The sequence below is a fragment of the Nyctereutes procyonoides genome, unplaced genomic scaffold (genome assembly GCF_905146905.1).
Source record: "Nyctereutes procyonoides isolate TBG_1078 unplaced genomic scaffold, NYPRO_anot_genome, whole genome shotgun sequence".
Classification (NCBI taxonomy): domain Eukaryota; kingdom Metazoa; phylum Chordata; class Mammalia; order Carnivora; family Canidae; genus Nyctereutes; species Nyctereutes procyonoides.
Genome location: NW_026575134.1, coordinates 9,611,536 through 9,634,995, shown reverse-complemented (window position 1 = coordinate 9,634,995; position 23,460 = coordinate 9,611,536). Strand labels below are relative to the sequence as shown.

Genomic DNA, 23,460 nt, shown 5'->3' with positions numbered 1-23,460 from the left:
TGCCAGATTTGGTCAAAATCAATCAACTTCCTTTAAGTCAATCCTTTTTTAAAGTTATGGAAAGGAAAAACAATTGAATGGTTGGGTTTGATATAAAGACCTCTTTTGATCAAGTGACAGTTAAAATCAGCCAATTACTTGTCATCTTTATGTATTAAGGAATTTCAGTTAATCACATTGCTCTCAGATGCATTTTATGATGAGAGATGCCAGGTGTAATAGTATGTCTGAATTTAGTAGGCAGATGAAATTGGTTTTAGTTAAGGTTGTAGGATTGCTTTGATTAGCCAGAGTAATATTTCTTAAGAGGACCTCTCTTACTCCAACAGATACTAAGTCTAAAGAGTACTTTCTGTGTTTTTTTAGTCGGCCGTATACTAACAAGGTCATCACTTTATGGTACCGCCCACCTGAACTGCTGTTGGGAGAAGAACGATATACCCCTGCTATTGATGTATGGAGCTGTGGGTAAGATAGGTTTACTGACTGGTTTAATTTACTTGGAACTTTTGGTATTGAAGTAAAATCATATCATATGGTAATGATGGGCATTTCTTCCATTAGATGTATCCTTGGTGAACTCTTCACTAAAAAACCTATATTTCAAGCAAATCAAGAACTTGCACAACTCGAATTAATAAGGTAAGCTCATGATTGTAATATTTGTTGGGGGTGTGTAATACTTCACAGAAGATTTTAAGTCTTTTGAGTTTGTGTTTTTAGGAGGAACAGCATGGTTTTCTTGAAGGCTAATGATTGCTGAATGGAGGAAAAACTAGAATGTGGGTATTTTGATAACTTATTCTAGTAATATTAAGGCTCTTAAAGTCCCTAAATCTTTTTTGCAACTAAAGAAAGAGCAGGAGGCCCAAAAAATAAGACCAGGAAGAAAGAGTAAATAAATATGAAGAAGGAGAGAATAGATGGTAGGTAACCTTTTTTTAGTATGCCAGGATTGGAAGAATTAATGTTTTGGGATACTTTAAAGAGATACTGTTTTATATACATATATGCATACATGTTTATACATGTCTATATGTGACATATAGACCAAAACATATACATGTACCCAGAGGCATCAGTCTTCATTATTTGGAGCCTATAGTAGGGCTGAGGTCATAAGGACATACATGATAATCATCTTTAACATTTTAAAATAATTCGTTTATTTTTTTTTAAAAAGAACTTTGGCTTTCATATATAATAATGTTAATTTGCAACTTCTAAGTTTTGTGTGTCTCAAAATATGGATGAGAACTTTTAGGAAAGATACTGGTATGAGGCACAGATACCAATACACTGTGAACCTTCCCTTCAGCAGACTTATTGGATTAATTGATGCTCTCCAATCCCTCTGTAAGTAACACTAGCTTGATAACATGGCAAGCTGAATGTTTGCAGCTAGTAGACTACTACTCTCTACAGTAAGACTATGTATTTATCCTACCAGTTGAAGTATGATGACTAAGAGGTAGTTGTTTCCAATTTTGTATTATTGTATGTGTGTCCTTAAATATAGCCAGATGTGGTGCTTTGCAGAGATTTAACAAAGTTGCTATCAAATTAACTGGGGCAGGGGACAAGTTATTTTAAGTTAGAAAGGTAAGTCATAAAAATTTAGAAGAATTTAGTACTCAAATTGCTTTAAATCCCTGATAATGTGGTTTGTTTGAGAAGGCAAATGCAGAATTCCATTCAATGAATCCTCTGTTCAAAGAGAAGGCCTTGTCCTATGTCAGAAAATTGGAGAATAAATGTACATTTTTAATTTTTCAGTTATAATAAAATGTTTAAATTATATATCTGTGTTTCTTTATTTTTGTTTTTTTAAATGACTCCCCTTCACCCTATTTTTCAATTAACAAGGCATTGGTTCTGATTTCTTTGGATATTAGGGCTTCTGTTAATGATAAGTTAACTTTTATTTACTTACTACTTGATGCAAGCATGGTTCCAAGACTTTCACCTGGAGTAGCCTCAGTTAAGCTTCATACAACCTTTTGTCTTCTTTTTAAGGTTAACAAAATGGAATCTTAGAAAGTGAAGAATTTGTCTAGGATCCTATAACTAGCAAGTGACAAAAACGGGTTTTAAGTTTAGACAGTTTACCATAGTAGCTAAATTTTTAATTCTCTATACCATGTAAGAAATAAAACTTCCTGGAGCTTTTTAGATAGTGTGGCACACATGTCAATAATTGACAAAGTTAAAAATTCTCTACCGAATATTAATCAAAAAATTCTAAAGAAAAGATTAGCCAGTCATATCTAGGTTTTCATTAAAAATAAACTTGCTGAGTCAAGTAGGAATCACCCAAAGAATACAAGAATGTTTCAGTTTTAGGACATCTGTTATTATAATTCATCATTTTAATAGAAGCAGAGTAGTATGTTTATCTTGGTAGGTGTTGAATAGCATTTGCTAGAAATACAAACTAAGTGTAGAAGTATATATTTCTTTAACATGATGAGAATATGTATTCTAGACCAATAGCCAGAATACTATTTAGCGGTGAAATACTAGAAAATGTAAGACAAGAAGGATAAAAATTGTCTTCTAGTATCATTATTTTAAGAGTGTTTTAGAAGTACTAACCAGTTAACTAACAAGTGATCCAGTAAGGAGGTGTAAATAGTGGCAGAATGAACGCAGTATTGTCATGATTAGTGTATGATAGCATTGCATACGTGTATACAGGCAGACTGCAAAGGAATTACCTAAAACACCTCGAGTAAGAAAGTCTGGTAAAATGACAAGTATTGAGAAAATGTGTGTGTGTACATTTGTGTGTATACATATATGCACACAATATCCTAATATATCATCAATACATAAATGCTAAAAACAGTAGCTTCTTAAAAATATGTACCAATAATAACCAGTTAGAAACATACGTGAGGGAAAAGATGCCTTTAACAAAAGCACCACCATATATACTCCAGGGATATTGAATACTATAATGTCTCACTTAAAATTGTAAAGCAGATTCAAAATAACTATTGGGAATGGCATATCTCATTTTTGTTTGGAAGCCTTAACATTTTTGAAGATGCCACTTCGACCCCCTGTACTAATCATTATAGTCCTAATGAGAATTTCAGAAGACATTCTACTTATAGATAAACTTTAAAATAACAAAAATTCTTAAAAAGTAGGAAAATATGGCATATTGTATGTTAAAATTATAGCTCCTAAAACCCATTTTGCACTAGCACAAGACACATAGATAAATTATTGGAATTTTATGGGAAGTCCAGAAATAAAGCAAGTTCATATGGACCTCCAAATATAATACAGAAGTCATTTCAAGTTGTGGTGGGTGGGGATTATTAATTGAACAAGTATCTAGTGGTTTCAGGTTGTGTGCCAGTTACCAGGCACTGGTGATATAAGGCAGGAACTAGTGCACAACTTTTTCTAGTTTGTAATTTGGAGAGACAAGGCAAAACTAATTAATAAAATATATATGGTGGTGGTAAGGGTAAGGGAATAGAAAATGATAGGAGACAGTGCTGTACAGAGAGTCAGGGGAAGTTTCTCCCATAAGGTCTCATTTGAACAGGGATCTGAATGAAGTGAGGGGACAGCAAAGTAATAAAGATCCTAAGGCATTGAGTATACTTGGATTATTTTATGAACACGTCAAGTCCGTGGACCATGTCAGGGGAAAAAAAAGCTCAATCCATCCACTTGGTGACGTACTGTACGGTATTATAAAGGAAATGATAGAGCTGGAGATCTTGAAAAGCAACAGCGTTTCATGATGAACCATTTTACAGAAGTCTGTGTTCAGTTTGATCCCATTTAGGTAAAACATCAAGAGAGTCTAGAATTGTTATGTGAGCATGGATTTGTGAGAGGATTGTGAAGGGGGCTATTTTACATTCCAGTTTATATATTTCAGAATGTTTTTATTTTGTTGGTACTATATCAAATATTTATGATACTGTAAAAAATATTGCTACAATTTGATTCTGTGGCATTAAGTATTTTTAAAACATGAAGGAAAAAAGAAGTTTCTGACAAAAGAAACTGTTCTCTCCCTGATATGAAGGAGGCAGCAGAGTGTATTAATTGAAAGGGTGGGCTTTGGAATCTTAACAGACCTGGGTTCTAATGCCAGCTCAGCTACTTCCTGCTCTTGTGACTTAGGGTAAGTTCCACAATGCTCTAAGTTTGTTTCTTCACAAGTGAAACAGGACTACTCCTATGCTTAAGGATGTAAGAGTTAAATAACTGTAGGTTTCCTGCATACTTCTTCCCCTTTGTTTGCGGTAATGCTGAACTATATCCCCAATCTAAAGCCCCGGGAATGAAGAGTTCTAGTCTGCATTGTATAAGAACGTATGAATTAGTGAATGATGGGAATACTACTCAGAATCTGTATTAAAAAGCTTCATACAACAGTGGTCAAGTTATTAGTACTTAGCCTTGATCTAGAAACGATTTTAGGCAAATTACAAAGTTTTGTGATAGAAATAGCATGGGTTTACGAGTGATGGCAAAAGAAAGTGATGACAAAATAGGATTGAATGAGGTAAAAAAAATGTTTCTAACACAAGAGTCACACTTTCAACCCTGAGTCTTCTAGCAGCTATAAAGAACCTTTATATCACATAGTGTACATTGCTTATAAACTAAAAAAGACATTTAGAATCATGGGAAAAATTTGGTAGATCAGAGTGAAAAGAACTCTGCTTCTATCCAACCTCTATGCCCACCTAGCGTGCATGCGTGCGCGCGCACACACACACACAGTCTCGGGCCTAGATGGTCACACAGATGAAATTTTTAACTTTAAAAGCTTAGACTTTGTTCTAGACTATAGGAAAGAAGGGAAGCTCCCATATTTAAAAAAATGAAGCATGTATATCTTCATAGATCAGTAGCATAAAAAATTCTATAGATTGCTTCCTTTGGCTCTAAGAACTTCTCTACACCCTCAAAAATTATGAAAGGTCCTAGGAGGTTTGTTTATGCTAGTTGTATGTATTGATATTTATCATACTATAAATTAAAACTGAGAAAGTAAAAATATCTATTTTAAAACAATGTATTAACATTGTTTAATTATAAAAAGTCTGTATTTTCCAAACTGAAATAAATGTTGGTGAAATGAGTAGCTTTGTTTTACATTTTTACTTATCTTTTAATGTCTGGCCTAATAAAATAGCATCTGGAAGCTCCTCTCTGTGATCTGTTTTCAATAACTTTCAGATAATTGTGCATATTCTTTTTTGAAACTACACTAAATAAGTGGTAATTTTTTATAGATTAGTTGTAATGTGCAGTGTGAAAACATATGAAGGAATATTTTGTATTCTAATATATTAAGATCCATTAGTCTGTCTTGCATGCTGGGTTGAGATGATTTTGTAACATTGGTAGTATGGGAAATAGTGGATCACCTATTTTAGAAAATCTTCTAGGGCAGCCCTGGTGGCTCAGCAGCTTAGCACCACCTTCAGCCCACGGTGTGATCCTGGGGTCCTGGGATCGAGTCCCATGTTGGGCTCCCTGCATGGAGCCTGCTTCTCCCTCTGCCTGTGTCTCTGCCTCTCTCTCTCTCTCTCTCTCTCTCTCTCTCTCTCTTATGAATGAGTAAATAAAATCTTAAAAAAAAATAGAAGATCTTCTAAATGTAACATTTCATTATATATATTGGTTATCACCACTGATCTCACCAGAAAAGGTTTTAGGTATTTACTGTGAAGCTGTCAAAGCCATGATGTAAATATAAACTTTAGTATTCTAATTTTCTCCTGAAAGCTCAGATTTTATAACTGAAAATAAATACTGCAGTCAACTTCCTGGAAGTAAAAAGCTGACTTTGTTCCCATACGAGAAAATGTCTGGCTGATACCAAGTCTGAATGACCATAGTGTGTCACTTCTCCACATAGGTAAAAATGATGGTCCATGAAAAAACAAAACAAAACACAGCTACTTAAGCTTGCAGCTCAAATAATTGCACAGGTGCTTCTCAAGATAGCTGAATTTCTTGAGCAGCAAAAGTGCTTTATGAATATTTTTTGTTTCATCACTGACAACATAAAGAAGATATATATTCTTCTAAGCAGTGTTAGGGTTTAGGGTGCCTGGGTGGCTAGTCAGTTAAGCATCTCCCTTTGGCTCAGTTCATGATCCCAGGGTCCTGGGATCCCGGAGTTCTGGGGTGGAGTTCCACATCTGGCTCCCTGCTCAGCAGGTAGCCTGGGTCTCCTTCTGCCGATCCCCCGCCCATGTGTTCTTCTCTGTCTCAAATAAATTAAAATCTTCTAAATAAATAATGTTGGGTTTTAATAACACAGTTTTTACTGCCTCAACAAGTTACAGTCGTAAGTGAAATGGCTCAATGTCTCTTCCCCAGCTGCACCCCAGGAGATTGTATAGTAATAAAGTGTTTACTGCTGATAGTTGGGTGCTGCTGCCTTGAATCATGCTAAGGTGCTCATCATTCTACTTACTACAGGCTTTGTACCACCAATGCAAAATCAACACGTTGAAAAAAGCAAATGTCTTAGTAACACCTCTCGCCCACCAGACCCTTTTAAGAGTCTGTGGACCCCATTTTTGTGAACTGCTCCTGTGTACCAATCTGATGTATGAATATTGATACAAAACATCTAAATGAACAAGTAAATCCAAAACTGCAGATGATGAAAAAGCCACAAAAATAAAACCCATAGTAAAAAGGAATTAAATTAATTCTTAACAGGACATATGTGTGAGTGTGTGTGTCTGTGTGATTAGTATAGTGTGCATTGTGTTGTTTTTCTCAAACCAAACGTCGTCCCCCTTCCCAGCTGTAAAACAATGAGAGTACTCCCATTAAAGTCAGAAACCAAACAAAACTACCCAATATTGTGTGGCATCATTATCCTTGTGACATTGTTTAGAAATTGTCACATGCCATACCATATCATGATAAAGAGGTATACATGTTTGAAAAAATACGGAGAATTCTGATTATAGGTGATAAGATTGTAAACCTGGAAGGCCTCAAAGAAATGACTATTAATGTTAGGAATCAGAGGACTTCAGGTGGCTATCTTCAACTCTGTTTATATCCTATGTCACATGTTCCCTGTAACAAAACTTACCTACTTCCTGCTTAGGCGCAATAGAATGAGGATAAGAATACATTCAAAAAGCAAAAAATAAAGCTGATGAAAAGCAATATATAAGATCTAATTAAAACATAAAATGGAAAGAAATACAAAAATTGGATATTTCTGGGATAGAAGTATTAAGCCTTCTGAAGATAGCAATCCTTTCTAAATTAATCTATAAATTCAGAGCAGCAGTTGAATCTGAGCAAATTCTCTAACTTTTGGAGTGTGACAGTATTGATTCTACAATTCACCCATGGGAACATCCTGAGGAGAATAATTAGAGGAATGGGTAGGTAGAAGGCTTTGTCCTCCTGACTTTGTAAAAAACAAAAAGCTAACATATGGTACTGATACCAGAGTACATAGATCAGAATAGATTCCCCAGATAGACCTCAGGTATTTGGGGATTTAGCAGGTGAGGCATCTGAAGACCTCGGTAAGTAATTTTGAGATAGCTGGCTGGCCATCAGGCACAGATTTTGCTAATACTCAGTTACCATCAATTGCTGTCCTGTCTGCTTTCCCGGTTTCTAGTAACTTTCTTGGCCTCAGTAAGTCTGTTCCATCCTGTATGCTGCTACCAGCTAACTACTCAGCTATCTCTTTTACAAAAGAGGAAACAGATTCTTAAGCAATGCAGTTTGACTAATAGCACAGACAAGATTCAGTTTTAAAGTTTGTTTTCAAAGTCTGTCTTCATTAGGGCAAATTGCCCTTTAAAACATTGTGTGGCTCCTATCTGTGCTCTCAGCCCTCAATTCCACCTGTTTCCTTGGTCTTCCTCCCGCATGTCTGTACTTGACTACTTCCTCTGTCTATGCACTTTTCTTTGCCAGTAACATTTCTCTTACATTCTTTCCTCCATCTCTTCATTGTTTACTCATCCTTGGAGCTATAGCCAAAATTCTGCCCCTCTTTACATAACTTGTATTTCTGCAGTTGAAAGTGTCCTTCATTTAAAAAATTTTCAGTGTACTTCATACATCTGTAATAACACATCAGTCTGCCTGGGATTATTTATATTTATATTCTTACTTGGAGAGGTATACAAAAGTGAGACATAATGCCTAAACTGTAATTTAGTAAGTGAGACAGACATGTAAACTAGGATCAAAGCAAAATGAAATATGAAATAGCATCAAAAGAAGCAGATAGACAAAAAGAAAAAAAAAAGGCAGGTAGACTGCAGAGCGACCATTCTGAGGGGCCATGGGGATACAGAGGACTGCAATGAATAGATTACTTCTGATCTGAATCTTGAGAAATGAAAAAGATTCTCCACCAGTTAGAATCTAGGGAGAGAGAATATGATCACAGATGGGGAAGAGTGGTTGGTCTGCGGGGAGAAACCAAAAAAGTCCATTTCAGTGACATAGCTTTAAAAACATGAGAAGGTGTTTTACGTAAATGTGTGTTTGAGATAGCATTCTACAGCGCAGCTAAAGAATGGCTGGCAACGTTAGTCATCACTTGTTTATACACTTTGGTGTATGTATTTGTATTATGTACAAAACACTTATTTTTAGTGATGCATGGACATTTCCTCTTTACATATGAAGAGCAGCTGAGGATTTTATGTATAATGTACATTTATTTTTGAGATTTAGTATACTCAAGTATATGTAATGAATTTTTCATCTACATATCACCAAATCAGTTTTTAAATGTTTATCAGCTAGAGTTAGCTCTGTTATGGTCCTTCTTCTACAAATTACCCTAACAAGGACGTACTAATCAATACAAAAATACGGTTTTCAAGATACAGATAATCAGAGAGTAAAACAGTTAAAATTTCTAAATACCTTGAAATCAGTGGCACTACTTAAGTTGAAGAACTTCTATATTTCAAGAGTGTTACTTTGAAGGTCTTCCTTTTGATCGAATTCAGCAACAGACGTTACCGTATTTCCTTTCCTGGGTGTAGGAAATTTGCTTCCGCTGTTCTCACAAACTTCATTATATTCATGAGAAGTAATGACAGGTACCTATAAAACCAGAGAAAGACATGAACTAAACTCTGGTTCCTTAATTTATTGGCATAAAGTGTTTTATCTTGGTCCAAAGTATGGTCAGCATGTTTGGAGCATTACCTGTGTTTTAAGACTTGGCTCTGCAAATATGAAGGTTTTCTTTTTAGGAATTGGAATGTCTGGAGTATTAGAAGCATCCACTGAAAGTAAATGGATTTCTTTTTTTTTTTTATTAAATTTTTTTTTTTTATTTATGATAGTCACAGAGAGAGAGAGAGAGAGATGCAGAGACATAGGCAGAGGGAGAAGCAGGCTCCATGCACCGGGAGCCTGACGTGGGATTTGATCCCGGGTCTCCAGGATCGCGCCCTGGGCCAAAGGCAGGCGCCAAACCGCTGCGCCACCCAGGGATCCCGTAAATTGATTTCTTAAAACAAGTAATTAATTTGGGATGACTAAAATATAAAATGTGTCAACACTCCAACTTTTCTGTATTGAAGAGGGAGTTGATGTTTTATATAGCAATTGTATGTATGATTTTTTTCTGTGTAGTTTATATTGATGTACTTCTTTTTGTGTGTTGTTTAGCCGTATATGTGGGAGTCCATGTCCTGCAGTGTGGCCTGATGTAATCAAACTACCATATTTCAACACCATGAAACCAAAGAAGCAATATCGTCGAAAGTTAAGAGAAGAATTTGTTTTGTAAGAAGGGGATGGTTAAATGTCCATATCGCATTGAATTTTTTTTTTTTTAGTTATTTCTTAAGAATTCTGAATGTCACTCTGTCCTCTATTGACCCAAGGTAGACCTATCACAATTCTTCTGTGTCCTTTAATTTTTGAATTTCCCTTTGCTATATGCAAATTACCATTCACTGTCATTATGGTATCAGTGATTTGGGGTTGTTTCATTTGGAGCTTACATGACCTAACTTAAACACCATTTAAAATTTTAATGAAGTGATTTTCATGTTATTTGAGCTCAGGTTTTTATTTTGTTATAGGGAACTATTCAGTTCTCAGTTTATGTAAGAATTGCAAATTTACAACAGGGTAATAAAATATACTATTGTTTGCCAAATTTCAAATTATTTAGAATAATAAAGATTATGTAAAAGAACTATTTCTTGGAAGGGAAATTTGAAATTTATTGGAATAAAGTAGTGCAACTATGTTATAAAATGTTAGTAGTTTAAAGAAATGTTAAGCTTATGTGAAAGACCATATATGACTTTTGTAATCCTCTTATTATGCCAGTATTCCTGCAGCCGCACTAGACTTATTTGATTACATGCTCGCCTTGGATCCTAGTAAGCGCTGCACTGCAGAACAGGCTCTCCAGTGCGAGTTCCTCCGGGATGTGGAACCCTCAAAAATGCCTCCACCAGAGTAAGTGGCTTTTTATTAATTTAGATCCCATCTGGACAGTTTTAATAGCATGTATATAAAATGACCAGAAGCTATTCCATGATTAGTTAAGTCAAAAGAAATAGAATAAATTAGAAGAAATAGAATAGCAGTAAAACACACAATTTACACATCTAGAATGCAGAACCTTGCTTAATGTTCAGCTAACCATAGCATTAGCAAAGGTAGCCTTCCTCTTTCTAATTAATAGATTTCAACTCTAAGAAAATAATCCTGCTGCTAATATTATTCTAGTACTACTTCTACCGTTCCTAGTGTTTATACTGCTACTTAGTTGCTATAGTTAAAAATTTGAATGCTGAGCATTTTTATATATTCCATCCTATCAGGTGGGTATTATTATTGTCACTGTACTACAGAGGAGGAAGCAGGCTCAAAGAGGTTAAGAAACTTGCCCAAGAATACAAATGTAGGAAAGGGTGGAGCCAGCAAGTTAGTTCAGTAAGAAAGAGTAGTCCTGCAATACTCTGGCAGACTGTCCAATAGCAAATCCTTAACCATTGGATAAAGGAGCATTAGTAACAAAAGCCAGTATAGAATGAGTTTATTGTATGATTCAAAGAAAGTGTATAGAGTTTGGGAGTCAGAATAGCTGATTTCTTGAACCTGCATTCCCTTGTGGCTCCTATAATTTTTCTAGGAATGATTTGGGGAAAAGGGAGGGGACAAAGCAGTTCATTTGGTTCTTTTTTGAAAGGATCTAGAAACTTCAAGATTTCCTTAGTAATTTAAAAAAATTTGATGAGCATCATAAAAACAAGGCTTTTCCTATAATAAAATGTTTCCATGTAATAAAATTAGCAGATTGTGAATGAACAAACATGGGCTTTGGAGTTCAAATCTTGGCTCTTCCACTTATCACTTAGGTTGGGGTTACTATGTTTCTAAGACCTTTATATTCAGCTTTATTAATTTTTTATTGAACTGTGTATGAATGGCCATTATGGGATGGTTGGAAAGACAAAAAGGATCTATCATTTGACGTGTTGGAAGGATCTGAATCATTCACTGTTGAATTGTTTCATGGTGGGTTTTATTTTTATTTTTATTTATTTTTTTTGCTTATCAGCAGTCTTGAAACTTTGGCTCTAGTATCCCTTCAAGAAATTGTTTTCAACTTTTGATTTGGAAAAATTTCACCTTTACAGAAAAATAGGAAGAATAGTACAATGAGTATTCATATATCCTTCACCTATATTAACATTTGCTTTATCACTACATATGAGCTTTTTTCTCTGAACTGTTTGAATATTATATTGTGGAAGTGATATAATACTTAAAATTTGCTGTATATCTATAAGAACTAAGACTTTATTTATAATTATACTATCACTATAAAGCATAAAAAATTTAACATTGCAGTATCTAGTAGATAGTCCATATTCACATTTCTCCAGTTTTCCCAGTAATTTCCTTTTAGTCTGTTTTTTGGGGGTTTTTTTGTTTGTTTGTTTTGGATGAAGAATTCATCCAAAACTCACACATTTCATTTAGTTGTGTGCCTCTTCAGTCTTTAATACCCTTTAGGTTGGACTTTTATGACATTGACATTTTTTAAAACTTCAAGCTAGCTATTTTGATACGGCTTTAATTGCTTTCTTGTGATCAGAATTAGAATAAATTTTTTTGTGTATGTCAAGAATACTACTTAGGTAGTGAAGTGTGCTTTGTGCTTTGTCCTGTCAAGAGGAATTTAAGGTCATTTTTCTACCATTATTGGTAATACTAAGTTGACCTCTTGATGTAAGTGGCCCACATGAGAGAAGTCTGGTAAAAGCTGTATTGAACACATTTTTAATTAACATCCAAACTGCGTTGAAACAGTTGCAAAAGATGAAAATTTCAGTGTATGATAAGTTTTGACACTTTAAAATGGGAGCAGTTACATCACTCTTATAAATGTACAAAATAATCTTAGCATTTTGATATTCACCAAGATTCACTTAGAAAATACAAAGCTTTTTTTCCTCTTGATCAAATGGTCTTTGCAAATATTACTATACTAGTATGTCTTTAAGTTTAAAAAAGGAAAGAAAATTGTTGAATTACTATGTTGTACCTCTGAATCTAATATATGTCAACCATACTTCAGTAAAAAAAGAAAAGAAAGGTGCCTGTGTGGCTCAATCAGTTAAGTGTCCAACCTTTTTTTTTTTTTAAGATTTTATTTATTTTCATGAGAGATACAGAGACATAGGCAGAGGGAGAAGCAGGCTCCCCAGAGGGACTCTATCCCAGGACCCCGGGATCACAACCTGAGCCAAAGGCAGATGCACAACCGCTGTGCCACCTGGGTGCCCCAAGTCTCCAGCTCTTGATCTCAGCTCAGCTTAGGTCTTAATCTCTGGGTCATGAGTTTAAGCCCAGTGTTGGGCTTCATGCTGGCTGTGGAGCCTACATACATACATACATAAATATTAATAAATTTGGTTGGAAATGCAACCTAATGAAATAGGCAGGGTTGTGATTATTTTCCCCAACTAATTTGATTATCAGTTAATACTGTTTATTCTAGAATGAGAAAGTCCCACATTAATTATAATTTATTTTTTATTTTTATAAGTACCCTTGTAAATAATAAGCTTTTGTGAAGATGGACTTTGTGTCATAGTTTTATCACTGAGTTCTTTGCACGCCTCCCATATTATGTGCAAAATCACATAGTGATTTGTCATCAGAGATTATTAGAATGACCTTTCAGATGTCAATTTAAGATTCTTCGATTTTCTTTACAGTAAAAGATTGGAAACCACGTGACTTGCAAAGATTTTTTTAATCTAGTCATTAATCATATTTCAAAATTTGAGAAAATAAACTGAAGAAGCTTTGCCATTATTTATTAAATGACTCCCTTTTATGTTTTTTGAGGTTTTTAAATTTTTTTTTAGAGAGAGAGTGCGTGTGCACATGAGTGAGGGTGGCGCTGAAGAGGGCAGAGGAAGAGGGAGAATTTTTTTTAAAGATTTTTATTTAGTGAGAGAGAACTCATGTGCATGTGAGTGGCGGGGTGGGCAGAGGGAGAAAGAGAAATAGACTCCCTGCTGAGCAGGGAGCCTGACTTGGGGCTTGATCCCAACACCTTGGAATCATGACCTGAGCCAAAGGCAGCATTTAACTGACTGAGCCACCCAGACACCCCTGCGAGAGAGAATCTTAAGCAGCCTCCATGCCCAGCACAGAGCCTGATTCGGGCTAGATCTACACCCCTAAGATCATGACCTGAGCCTAAATTAAGAGTCAGTTGCTTAACCAACTGAGCCACCCAGTGCCCTTAAATGACTTATTATACTTGGTTACTTTTTCTTTTATTAGTACTTGTTTCATCCAGTATACTTGGACAGGTTTAGGAATTCAGCATGGAATGTCATTACAACTTTGCCAATCTGTATGTTAGATTGTTTTTCTTATTACATGTTTTGAAATACGCTTTTGTGAACACCTTGGAACTGTAGATATATCCCATTTAATTAATGGGTAATGTCTGCCATGTAACCTAATTGGAAACTGTGTCCATATTATCAAACATATCACCTAAATTCACTTAATTTTTATCAGAACACACCTGACTGCATTCCTCCATTAAATATATGTATGTTAATACATATTTCGGTGAACAGGCTCTAATCCAATAATGAATTAGGGATACATCACTAAAGCGGTCAGATTGAAATTTAATATGCAAATTGAATTCATATATAAATTTAATGTATTGATATATAAATTAAAAGTTATGTAAGCAACTTAACATCTCATTATTTTGAAATATGTATTGGGTAATTAAAATGATAAGTTATCTATGAAGTAAGCACTATGAAGAGCATTGGTATGGTATTGCTTTGGGAAATATGTGTATGTACTAAATTCTTGTGACCAGTTTTTTTTTTTTTTTGAATAATCAAATGAGAATGCGATGTTAACTAAAACAACCACATTAAGTGTATTAGATGTGGTGTCAGATTTTTCTGATATATTTAATGAAAAGAGCATATTTTGCTAACAAGTGAATTAGATTGACAGCTAGCCTATAATTTTTTTTAACAGCAAGTGAAAAGCACTGAACAGTTTATAAAATAAAATGTGATCAACTGTAATTGGAATAAATATGATTGATTTGATAAAAGTAGTTTTAAACTATCTTGTTGAATGATGATAAATGGTATCAAACATGCATATGGTGTCTACTCTGGGAGAGGCACTGTCTGGGGCTTATATATGGTAACATGTATTACTCTACCCCGTAAGGCAGATTGTATTGCTCATCATTTTTAAAGATAAGGAAACTGAGGCACAGAGGTCAAGTTACTTGCCTAGTGAGACACAGTAAGTAAGTGGCTGAGCCAGTATTTGAACCTTCAGAAAAGCACATAAAAATTGGGTCATCCTGGAAGACATTGATGCTGTATCCAGAGTTAGCATCACTGACCTATACGTTTCAGCTATTTATTGGGTAATATTTTATCTTTCCTAGAGATGAGTGTCGAGGTAATCCATAAAGAATCTCTTAGCTTTAAACTGTGGGACGGAACAAAGGCCCTGGTTGGTTAATGGATTTGCTCCACTGTCCTCTCACGGGGCTCTCCCTCAGGAGCATCAGGGTGGAAGCAGTGCAGCCACTCATTTCCCTGCTCCAGAGTTCTGCAGTCTGGCTGAACTTAGAATATCCCAACAGGGGCCAAAGCCACATATCTCGTGACACACACACTTGCAGACACAGAAAGGAAAGTCTTTGGCGGGTTTATGATGCCTTAAAGCTTCCCAATATCAATATTTCAAATTGTACCTTTGTTTGTTACTCCAGGAGGTTTTTACACGCTGAGGCAATGCACCATAGTAAGATGGCTGAGAGGTATGCCTTTGTTTTGTTTTTGGACCTCAGGTGCATAGACTTGGTTTAATCATAATCCTTGTGTCACTCATCATTGGTCCATGCATGGCTCTCTTTTTTTTCTTTTAGTTACTTAGTTATTTTAAATGATGTTAATAAGCAGCCATGAACCTACCAAATAAAAGCTAGAACCTTGAAAATAACCTACGTTAGTCATATCATACCCTTTCCCCACCCCCTGCCCTACGACCTACCCCCTTGCCTTCCTCCACCTGAGGTAACCATCATCCCTGTTTTCTTTTGTATATACTTTTGTTGCCATCTATATGTACTCATAAAAAGTTATATTTAAAAATTTTAGTTGTTTTTAATTTTATAAAAGGGTATCATGCTGTTTGTAATCTTTTGGGAATGACTTCTTTTACTTAATATTATATTGCTAAGATTCGACCATATTGTTGCATATGCCTTTACTTTATAACATGAGAGTAATTGTGAAAGAGGAGGTGTTGATAGAACTTGCTGTGCAGGCCATTTTCAAAGGTCAGTTTTAGGAAAGAGGACATAGAGATATGTGAATTCTTTTAAAACAATTTCAGGTGTACCCCATCCCCCCTGGAAAGCATCCCTAAGAGGTAAACATATCCAGGTTGAAGACGGTAGATGTATAACCAGGTTGGGGCTGCTTAAGGGCATTGGTAGATATTCTGGGCAAGTTTATTAACCTTTCCAAGCCTCAATTTTCTCATCTTTAAAATAGATATAATAGTAACTTCCCATTGGAATTTTTATTAGACTAAGAAGAAAACATTTATAAATCAAACATTTATGTCTTTCTTTAAGCAAAAGTTACTCTGCAGTGTTGTCAGTTTTATGAAATTACTTTCAGGTAGAATTGTTTCAGAATTGTGGGTAATTTTGAGAGTTGCTAGTTATTCAGAACTCTTTGTTGATGAGTAGTAATGGGAGCCTGGATTACCTATTTATGAAACTTCTCTGTAGCATAGTTTAATTTGAGAGCACTTGATTATGGAAGTAAATAAGAGGGTATTAAAGAAGTAAAAAGCTTTTACTAGAAAGTTTTTTACAGATGTTATCTCCTAGCTTTTACTGCTTTTTAATCCTGTTTCCATTTTCTGCAAATGGCATATTTTTTGCCTTCTTTCCCATGTCCTATTCAACATATGGTGTACTATGATAAGAACTGGCTTTAAGAGATTGCACCAAGGATGATAGTAACATACTTTTGTGAACTTGTGTTCTTCATTGATAGTCATACTAAGTGATTATTTACTGATTACTCAGAAGTCACAGAAAAAGAAGCCCTGAAGGAGGTGGGGCATCCAGGATGATTTTGATTGAGGAGTTCACATAGCATGTGTATCAAGTCTTCAAGACCCACTGGCAGGCGGGTGGGGGTGGTGGCTTTGGTGCTCTGTAGTTAATAGTAGCAGTTTTTGGTTGTTGTTAAGAAGTAACATTGACAATCAATTTGATACTTTTTTTTCCAGCCTTCCTTTATGGCAAGATTGTCATGAGCTATGGAGTAAAAAGCGGAGAAGACAGAAGCAGATGGGCATGACTGATGACGTGTCCACTATTAAAGCCCCCAGAAAGGACTTGTCCCTTGGCTTAGATGACAGCAGAACCAGCACACCTCAGGGCGTGCTGCCGTCTTCACAGTTGAAACCTCAGGGCAACTCGAACGTAGCACCTGGTCAGTAATGCTTCCCGTGCTTGGGCTGGTCTTCCCTTGTTTTGTGGCTGACGGTGATTATATTGCTCCAGTGTTAAACCATTTGTGGAAAATAAGGTTTATTCACCAAACTTCACATTTCCCTGTTAAATGCTTGTGCCAGTGTAGATGCTTCATGCTGCTGGCAACACAGTATTAAGCAATCCCACCAAAAAATTAAACTTCTAAAGAAAGCATCAAATTACATACGATTAGTGAGTGGTCAGATTTCTCTATAGCCTTTCTCTCCCTAGTACAGGAGTCAATAGAAAGATAAAGGAAAAGAGCCAAAATTCGTAATAGAAGCTCTTTTTTTAATGTCCTCAGATCACACTTACTAAATCTCCCATTATGTTATAGAATCTCAAAGACTGGAATCTTCTTTCATGCCAGCAAAGACTTGAAGTGTATGGTAAAGAAGGATATTTGGGGGAAACAAATTTCTTCCTCTGACTCAATCTGTTGTAAGAGTAAGCTTCTTCATGAGAATTAAGCCTTTTCAGTGTTGTTGGAAATGTCACTCATTCTGTCATTTAGTTTTAAAAATCAGTTGATTTAAAACAGATCTGATCAGATTCAACTTTTGGTGGTTGAGTATAAATATAGAGTAGATTAGCTGAGAAAGCTGGAGAGAGATTACCATGACCCCTTTCCTGCGTGATCTGCAAGCTTAAACTTGACCTTGGTCAGACTGCGTTAAAGTGCTAGTACCTGTTACTTTACAGACAAAAACAGTTGTTATTTGTTGGTCAGGGTTTCATTTTCTTTGTTGCCCCCCCCCCCTTTTTGACTCACTGTTAAGTGAGAATTCTGGTTTTGTGAAATAGGAATGAGTCCTCTCTGCACGTCCGTCGTCATCGGCTGTTAGTAAGAAGGTGCCCTTTCTGTAGAGGAGACAGCGTGGTTACAGAGTACTTCTGAAGTCACGCAGAGCCTGCCTCTGAGACAGGCAGAAACGTGACTGGAAAATGAGGGGAACTGGCTCTTGGCGTGCAGCAGACAAGCTTGGCTCCTTCCTTATTAATGCCTGGGGGTCCCAGGGACTGGCCCAAGTGTGTTTCAGGTTAACCTGAAAGTAACTAAGAAGTAATAAAAAGTATCTTAAGATCTATAACGAGAGAAAATAAAAAGGTAACATTCAGCATCAGTTTCTCATCTTCCTGGAGTGGCTCTTCTATTCATCTGTTACTCTTACAGAAATTGCTTATCAGCACAGTGCCCAACCCCACACGGTACCATATACCCTCCACCCTTATCGTGTGGGACCCGAGAAGCTTGTGCAGGAACCTGTCTAAATGGTCATGTGTCTAATCTGAAAATTGAAAAAAAAAAAAAAAACAAAACAAAAAACCAGCTGAATCTGTTTTGCTGGTGATTAGTTAATACCCTCTTGTGGGCACTTCATCAGCACGCTTCTGTCAGAATTCCTAACTTCCCAAAGTGAGTTTGCTTAAAAAAAAATGATTATTTGAATAAAGTACATTTTACGAAAAAGTCTGCAACATTCCAGTTTGAAATTACTGCAAAAATAACGTTAAGTCCTTAGATAAAAAGCATTATTTTAGATTTTAGCAGTACGGTGAGAACTCAGAGGCTGGAATCGGCATATTTACGTTCTGATCTCGGCTTGGGCACTTTATAGAGTGTGTGACTTTGGGCAAGTCATTTAGTGTCTCTGGAGGTCAGTTTCTTCTTTAGTTAAAAAAAAAAAAAAAAAGGAGGGGAGGGGGACTGATAATAGAGTGTGACCTCCAGATTATGGTGAGGAGTAAAGGGTATGAAATGTTCAGAGTGCTGACTCTCTGGGCCTGCCCCCACACACACCCCACCGCCCCCACTCCCTCTGTTCCATCACAGGTAGTAGTTCCTGGTCTAACTAGAAGATGATGGGCTTCCAGCAGTAGTCTCGAATTTCTTTTGAAATTTACCCCTGAAGAGAACTTCTTCAAAATGGGCCACAGTTTTTGTTCTAATTAAGGTGCAGTTACATCTTAAATGGCCATGAAATTAGACCTAGACTGAGGTGCCTTTTCACAGTGTTTCTTAAACACTGCCCCACAGATGTGCACTTGAATATGGCCATACAGGGCCATTTGGGAGGGCGGGGTGCTATGAATTATGGCAATTCTAATTAATACAAATTTTGTCTTTAGTAAAAACAGGCCCTGGACAGCAGTTAAACCACAGTGAATTGGCAATTCTTCTAAACCTACTACAGTCTAAAACAAGTGTTAATATGGCTGATTTTGTCCAAGTGTTGAACATTAAGGTAAACTCTGAGACTCAACAGCAGCTAAATAAAATAAACCTTCCTGCTGGAATTTTGGCAACAGGTGAAAAACAGACAGATCCGTCAACACCACAGCAGGAGTCTTCGAAACCACTGGGAGGAATTCAGCCTTCTTCTCAGAGCGTGCAGCCCAAAGTGGAGACTGATGCTGCGCAGGCGGCTGTGCAGAGCGCATTTGCAGTTCTGCTGACTCAGTTAATAAAGGCCCAGCAGTCAAAGCAGAAGGATGTGCTACTAGAAGAGAGGGAAAACGGATCAGGACACGAGGCGTCACTACAGCTCAGGCCCCCTCCAGAACCTAGCACTCCGGCGTCGGGTGAGTGCAGAGAGCGAACCGCGAGCACCGTGGCCTTCACGCTGCTTCCGTGGAGTTGAGGAGTGTCTGTGGTGCATGGTGTTCAGTGGCGTTGCCGGGGGAGATGTTCTGAAAGTCCTCTGGTCACTGGTTACAGGTGGTTCTCTTGGTCCGTCCACCCCTCGGGGGAGATTCTTGAACAAACCATCCAGGGTGATAGAACTCCTTCCGAAAGCCATAGGCTTAGGAAGAATCTTTTACTCCAGCTGCAGCGGCGATTGTCCAAGGCAGAAACTTTGATGTGTGCGGTAGCTTTGTTCTTCGGGCCGGAAATCGGTAGATGGGAAGAGTCCAACGCAATTCGATTTCTCAGTCCCTGTAAACTCGGGTGGTAACCCGCAGTGTTGGCACTTCCATCCCTTCCTCTCCTTCCCTCCCTCCCTTGCTTCCTTCATTTTTGTTTTTGCTTACTTGCGGGGGACAGGACTTCTCATGTTCTTTACGAGCACCCATAGGAAACTCACCCGGCTTCTCATGGTAACTTTTAACTCTCCTTTTTTCTGCTTCTTTGCACATAGGGCAAGATGACCTCATTCAGCACCAGGATATGAGGATGTTGGAGCTCACGCCGGAACCAGACCGGCCTCGCATTCTGCCTCCGGATCAGCGACCTCCCGAACCACCTGAACCACCACCAGTCACCGAGGAAGATCTGGATTATCGGACAGAAAACCAGCACGTCCCCACCACTAGTTCTTCGTTAACTGACCCTCACGCCGGAGTGAAAGCAGCCCTGTTACAGCTGCTTGCTCAGCATCAGCCCCAGGATGACCCCAAGAGAGAGAGTGGCATTGATTACCAGGCCGGAGACACCTACGTCCCTGCGTCAGACTACAAGGACAATTTTGGATCTTCTTTCTCTTCTGCTCCCTACGTCAGCACCGATGGTCTCGGGGGTAGCTCTGCTCCGCCACTGGAACGACGCAGCTTCATTGGGAACTCCGATATCCAGCCTTTGGAGAACTACAGTACTGCTTCATCTCATTCTGGCGGTCCACCTCAGCCTTCTGCTTTTTCCGAGTCATTTCCCAGTTCAGTAGCTGGATACGGAGACATTTACCTCAATACCGGTCCCATGTTGTTCAGTGGAGACAAGGACCACAGATTCGAATACAGCCACGGCCCCATTGCCGTCCTGGCAAACAGCAGTGACCCTGCCGCGGGGCCAGAGAGTACTCATCCTTTGCCAGCAAAGATGCACAACTATAACTATGGCGGGAGCTTGCAGGAGAACCCGGGCGGCCCCGGCCTCATGCATGGACAGACCTGGACTTCTCCGGCCCAAGGACCCGGGTATTCACAAGGATACAGGGGACACATTAGCACATCAGCTGGCAGAGGTCGAGGCAGAGGGTTACCATACTGAGTATCTGTTTTTCCTCAGGCACATCGTTTTTATCTGGAAAGACTTTTCTAGCTGCAATTTAAGGCAGCGATCCAAGAGACTTGAATAATATTAATTCAACAACAGCTTTATTTTTATGTGGAAAAGGGTCTTGCATACAATAGTTAAAAAAAAAAAAGAAAAAAAAACCTTTGCTTAAATTCATGCTGTTCTAAAAACTAGATCTATTGATTGTACATCTTCACAAATTCTAGTTAACGATTTTATTTTGTATTCTTGCAGTTTTAAGTGGATGCTAATCTTAGGGACATAAGAGTCTTTTATGGCCCTCTTGCAGATCTTCTGAACTATGCACATTTGTGCTTTTTTTGTAAGTTTGGACCAACTTTTATGTAACAACCAACCAACCCCTCCCCCCTCCAGTTTTACAACAATCAGAAAGGGCACTGATTTATTTGGTATTTTTCTTTTTACAAAGCTGCCTTTAGTCAAAGGTCACTGTCCGTCTTTGCACCTGCTTTCAGTGTTATTGTGAAAGGTGTACTTTGTGCTCACTTCAGAAAATAAAACACAACCTTTCTCTTGATGCAACAGTTTTATAAACAAACAAAAAAATGGTCAACGTTATTTTTGTTTTATTTTGCAGATTATCATAGCCGAGCAAAATGCATTCAAATGAAATAGTGGGTTTTATATGAAAAATATGGGGTGGGGAGGGGAAGTAAGTGCCTTAACAGGTAAGCTTAAGGTCTGAAAAAGCAGTTAACCTTTACACCCATTTGTCTTCTAGAGGGAACCAGTACACTGTACGGAAGGGGCGGAGCTCGCGAGTGTTCGGCTCGCCTGCCCCCTTCCTGCTAGACCCATCCCCTCTGCCCAGCCCACTCTTCCTGCCTGCCTGTCTTTGGGCTGCGTTACCTTCCACTCTCACCTGTCTCCAGAGGAGGGTGAGCGCAAAAAAGGGATTAGAACTCCAGTCAGTCCTCTGTTACTTCCAAGAAGTTCTAAAAAGCTAGGTCGTCGAAGTGCTGAAAGTAATAGCTAAACGAGAATTCGAGAATTTGGGAGGCCTGTTCCTTCAGGCTTCCCTACGTCCCTGTCTGTTGCCGCGGGTGATCGAGGGCAGTGGTGTAGAAGCAAGGCCGAAATACACAGGATTTGCCTGACTCCTTTAAAAGTTCACAGGGGGAGGGGTGGCAAACATCGTATCTTAAGTCACACAATTGCCATTTTAGGAAAAAATTAGCCGTTCAGTTTGTTAACTAGAAAACATTGCCTCGATTGAATTTATTGGAGCGAAAAGAAAATGTAGTGAGAGAAAACCTTATCTTCCCTCCTCTCACCTTCTGTGAGGTTTATTATGACTTCTGCCAGACTCAGAACAACTTTAGCTCATTTTAATATTTTTTCTTTCTTTTATTAAAAGCAACAGAGAATGACGGACTAACCCATATGTAAGCTGTAATGGTGTCAAGTCTAACTAACGTTTGTGCACGCTCACGCACACGCAGAATTATAATAATTCTTGAAAGGAACCAAAGGTGAATAACCAGTGTTTCCATTATCACTAAATGGAAAAATAAACTCTGGAAATGAGAGTTGTGCCAATTAACCATTTTGTTTTTAACTGTTCTCCTGGTAACTTACTTTTTGATTGGAATTGTAAATTGGAAGAACTGTTTTAGAATGGAACTTGCTCCAGTTCTAAAGTCAGTCTTTTAACCCCATGTCCTCTATCTGACTTGTGAACCTTCATTTCAAAACAGTATATGGGAAGCATTATAGTTTGGTGACAGTAAGGATATTTTAAAGTGGATATTTTACCATTTTACTGCTATAAAATGAGTTGATGTCAGTTGATCATTTTATTTTTTTGATGGAATTTTTTTTTTGTTGGGGAGAAAGAAATGAATGGAAGAAAAATTATTTTGCTTTTATTTGAATATTGAGTACTAACAACTTATAATAAAACTACATTGCAGGAAGTGAAGAAATATTTTGAAATTTAGCAAAATAGCTACAGTATTCAAGTATCTGAAATTTTAATATGGTGAGTCTTAGCGCTTTAGACTTTCCTCTAAGTGACAGTATCTAAGTTATTCTTAATAGTCACACTCGATAATTCTGCTGACCATAGCAGCTAACCTAAAATTGAAGATATTTATGTGACATGAATAGCCTGTGTTTTAAAAATTAAATATTTTATATAAAATTGAACTGTGTTTGGATAGTTTTTCCAACATTTCAGTTATATTATGTTGGGAGAGTGGCTGGGAGGACAGGGAAACTGTTGCTTGAAACTGGAAGTTTGAACTATAGCTTCTAATATTACCCTAAGACATCATTAATTGTGAGACATACCAATTTTTATTGCACCATTTAGAAAAAATGTTGC

The 23,460-nt window shown here is 37.4% G+C and overlaps 2 protein-coding genes across 3 annotated transcripts in view; one reads left to right on the top strand and one right to left on the bottom strand.

Annotated features, from left to right (window-relative positions):
• The window catches only part of CDK13 (cyclin dependent kinase 13), a 118,851-nt gene extending 97,200 nt beyond the window's left edge, over positions 1-21,651 (top strand). Inside the window, exons 8-14 of one of the 2 annotated variants that reach the window (XM_055301046.1) lie at positions 367-468; positions 565-642; positions 9,673-9,789; positions 10,345-10,476; positions 16,852-17,057; positions 19,409-19,681; positions 20,239-21,651. In XM_055301046.1, coding sequence (XP_055157021.1) covers positions 367-468; positions 565-642; positions 9,673-9,789; positions 10,345-10,476; positions 16,852-17,057; positions 19,409-19,681; positions 20,239-21,086 — 1,756 coding nt within the window. In that variant the 3' untranslated portion in view covers positions 21,087-21,651. Of the gene's footprint in view, positions 1-366; positions 469-564; positions 643-9,672; positions 9,790-10,344; positions 10,477-16,851; positions 17,058-19,228; positions 19,682-20,238 lie in introns of both variants that reach the window. The other variant, XM_055301045.1, reaches the window with a different exon arrangement.
• The window catches only part of MPLKIP (M-phase specific PLK1 interacting protein), a 57,492-nt gene continuing 34,680 nt past the window's right edge, over positions 649-23,460 (bottom strand). The window contains exon 2 of the mRNA XM_055301048.1: positions 649-9,099. Within this exon, the coding sequence (XP_055157023.1) occupies positions 8,953-9,099 (147 nt within the window). The 3' untranslated portion in view covers positions 649-8,952. The remainder of the gene's footprint in view (positions 9,100-23,460) is intronic.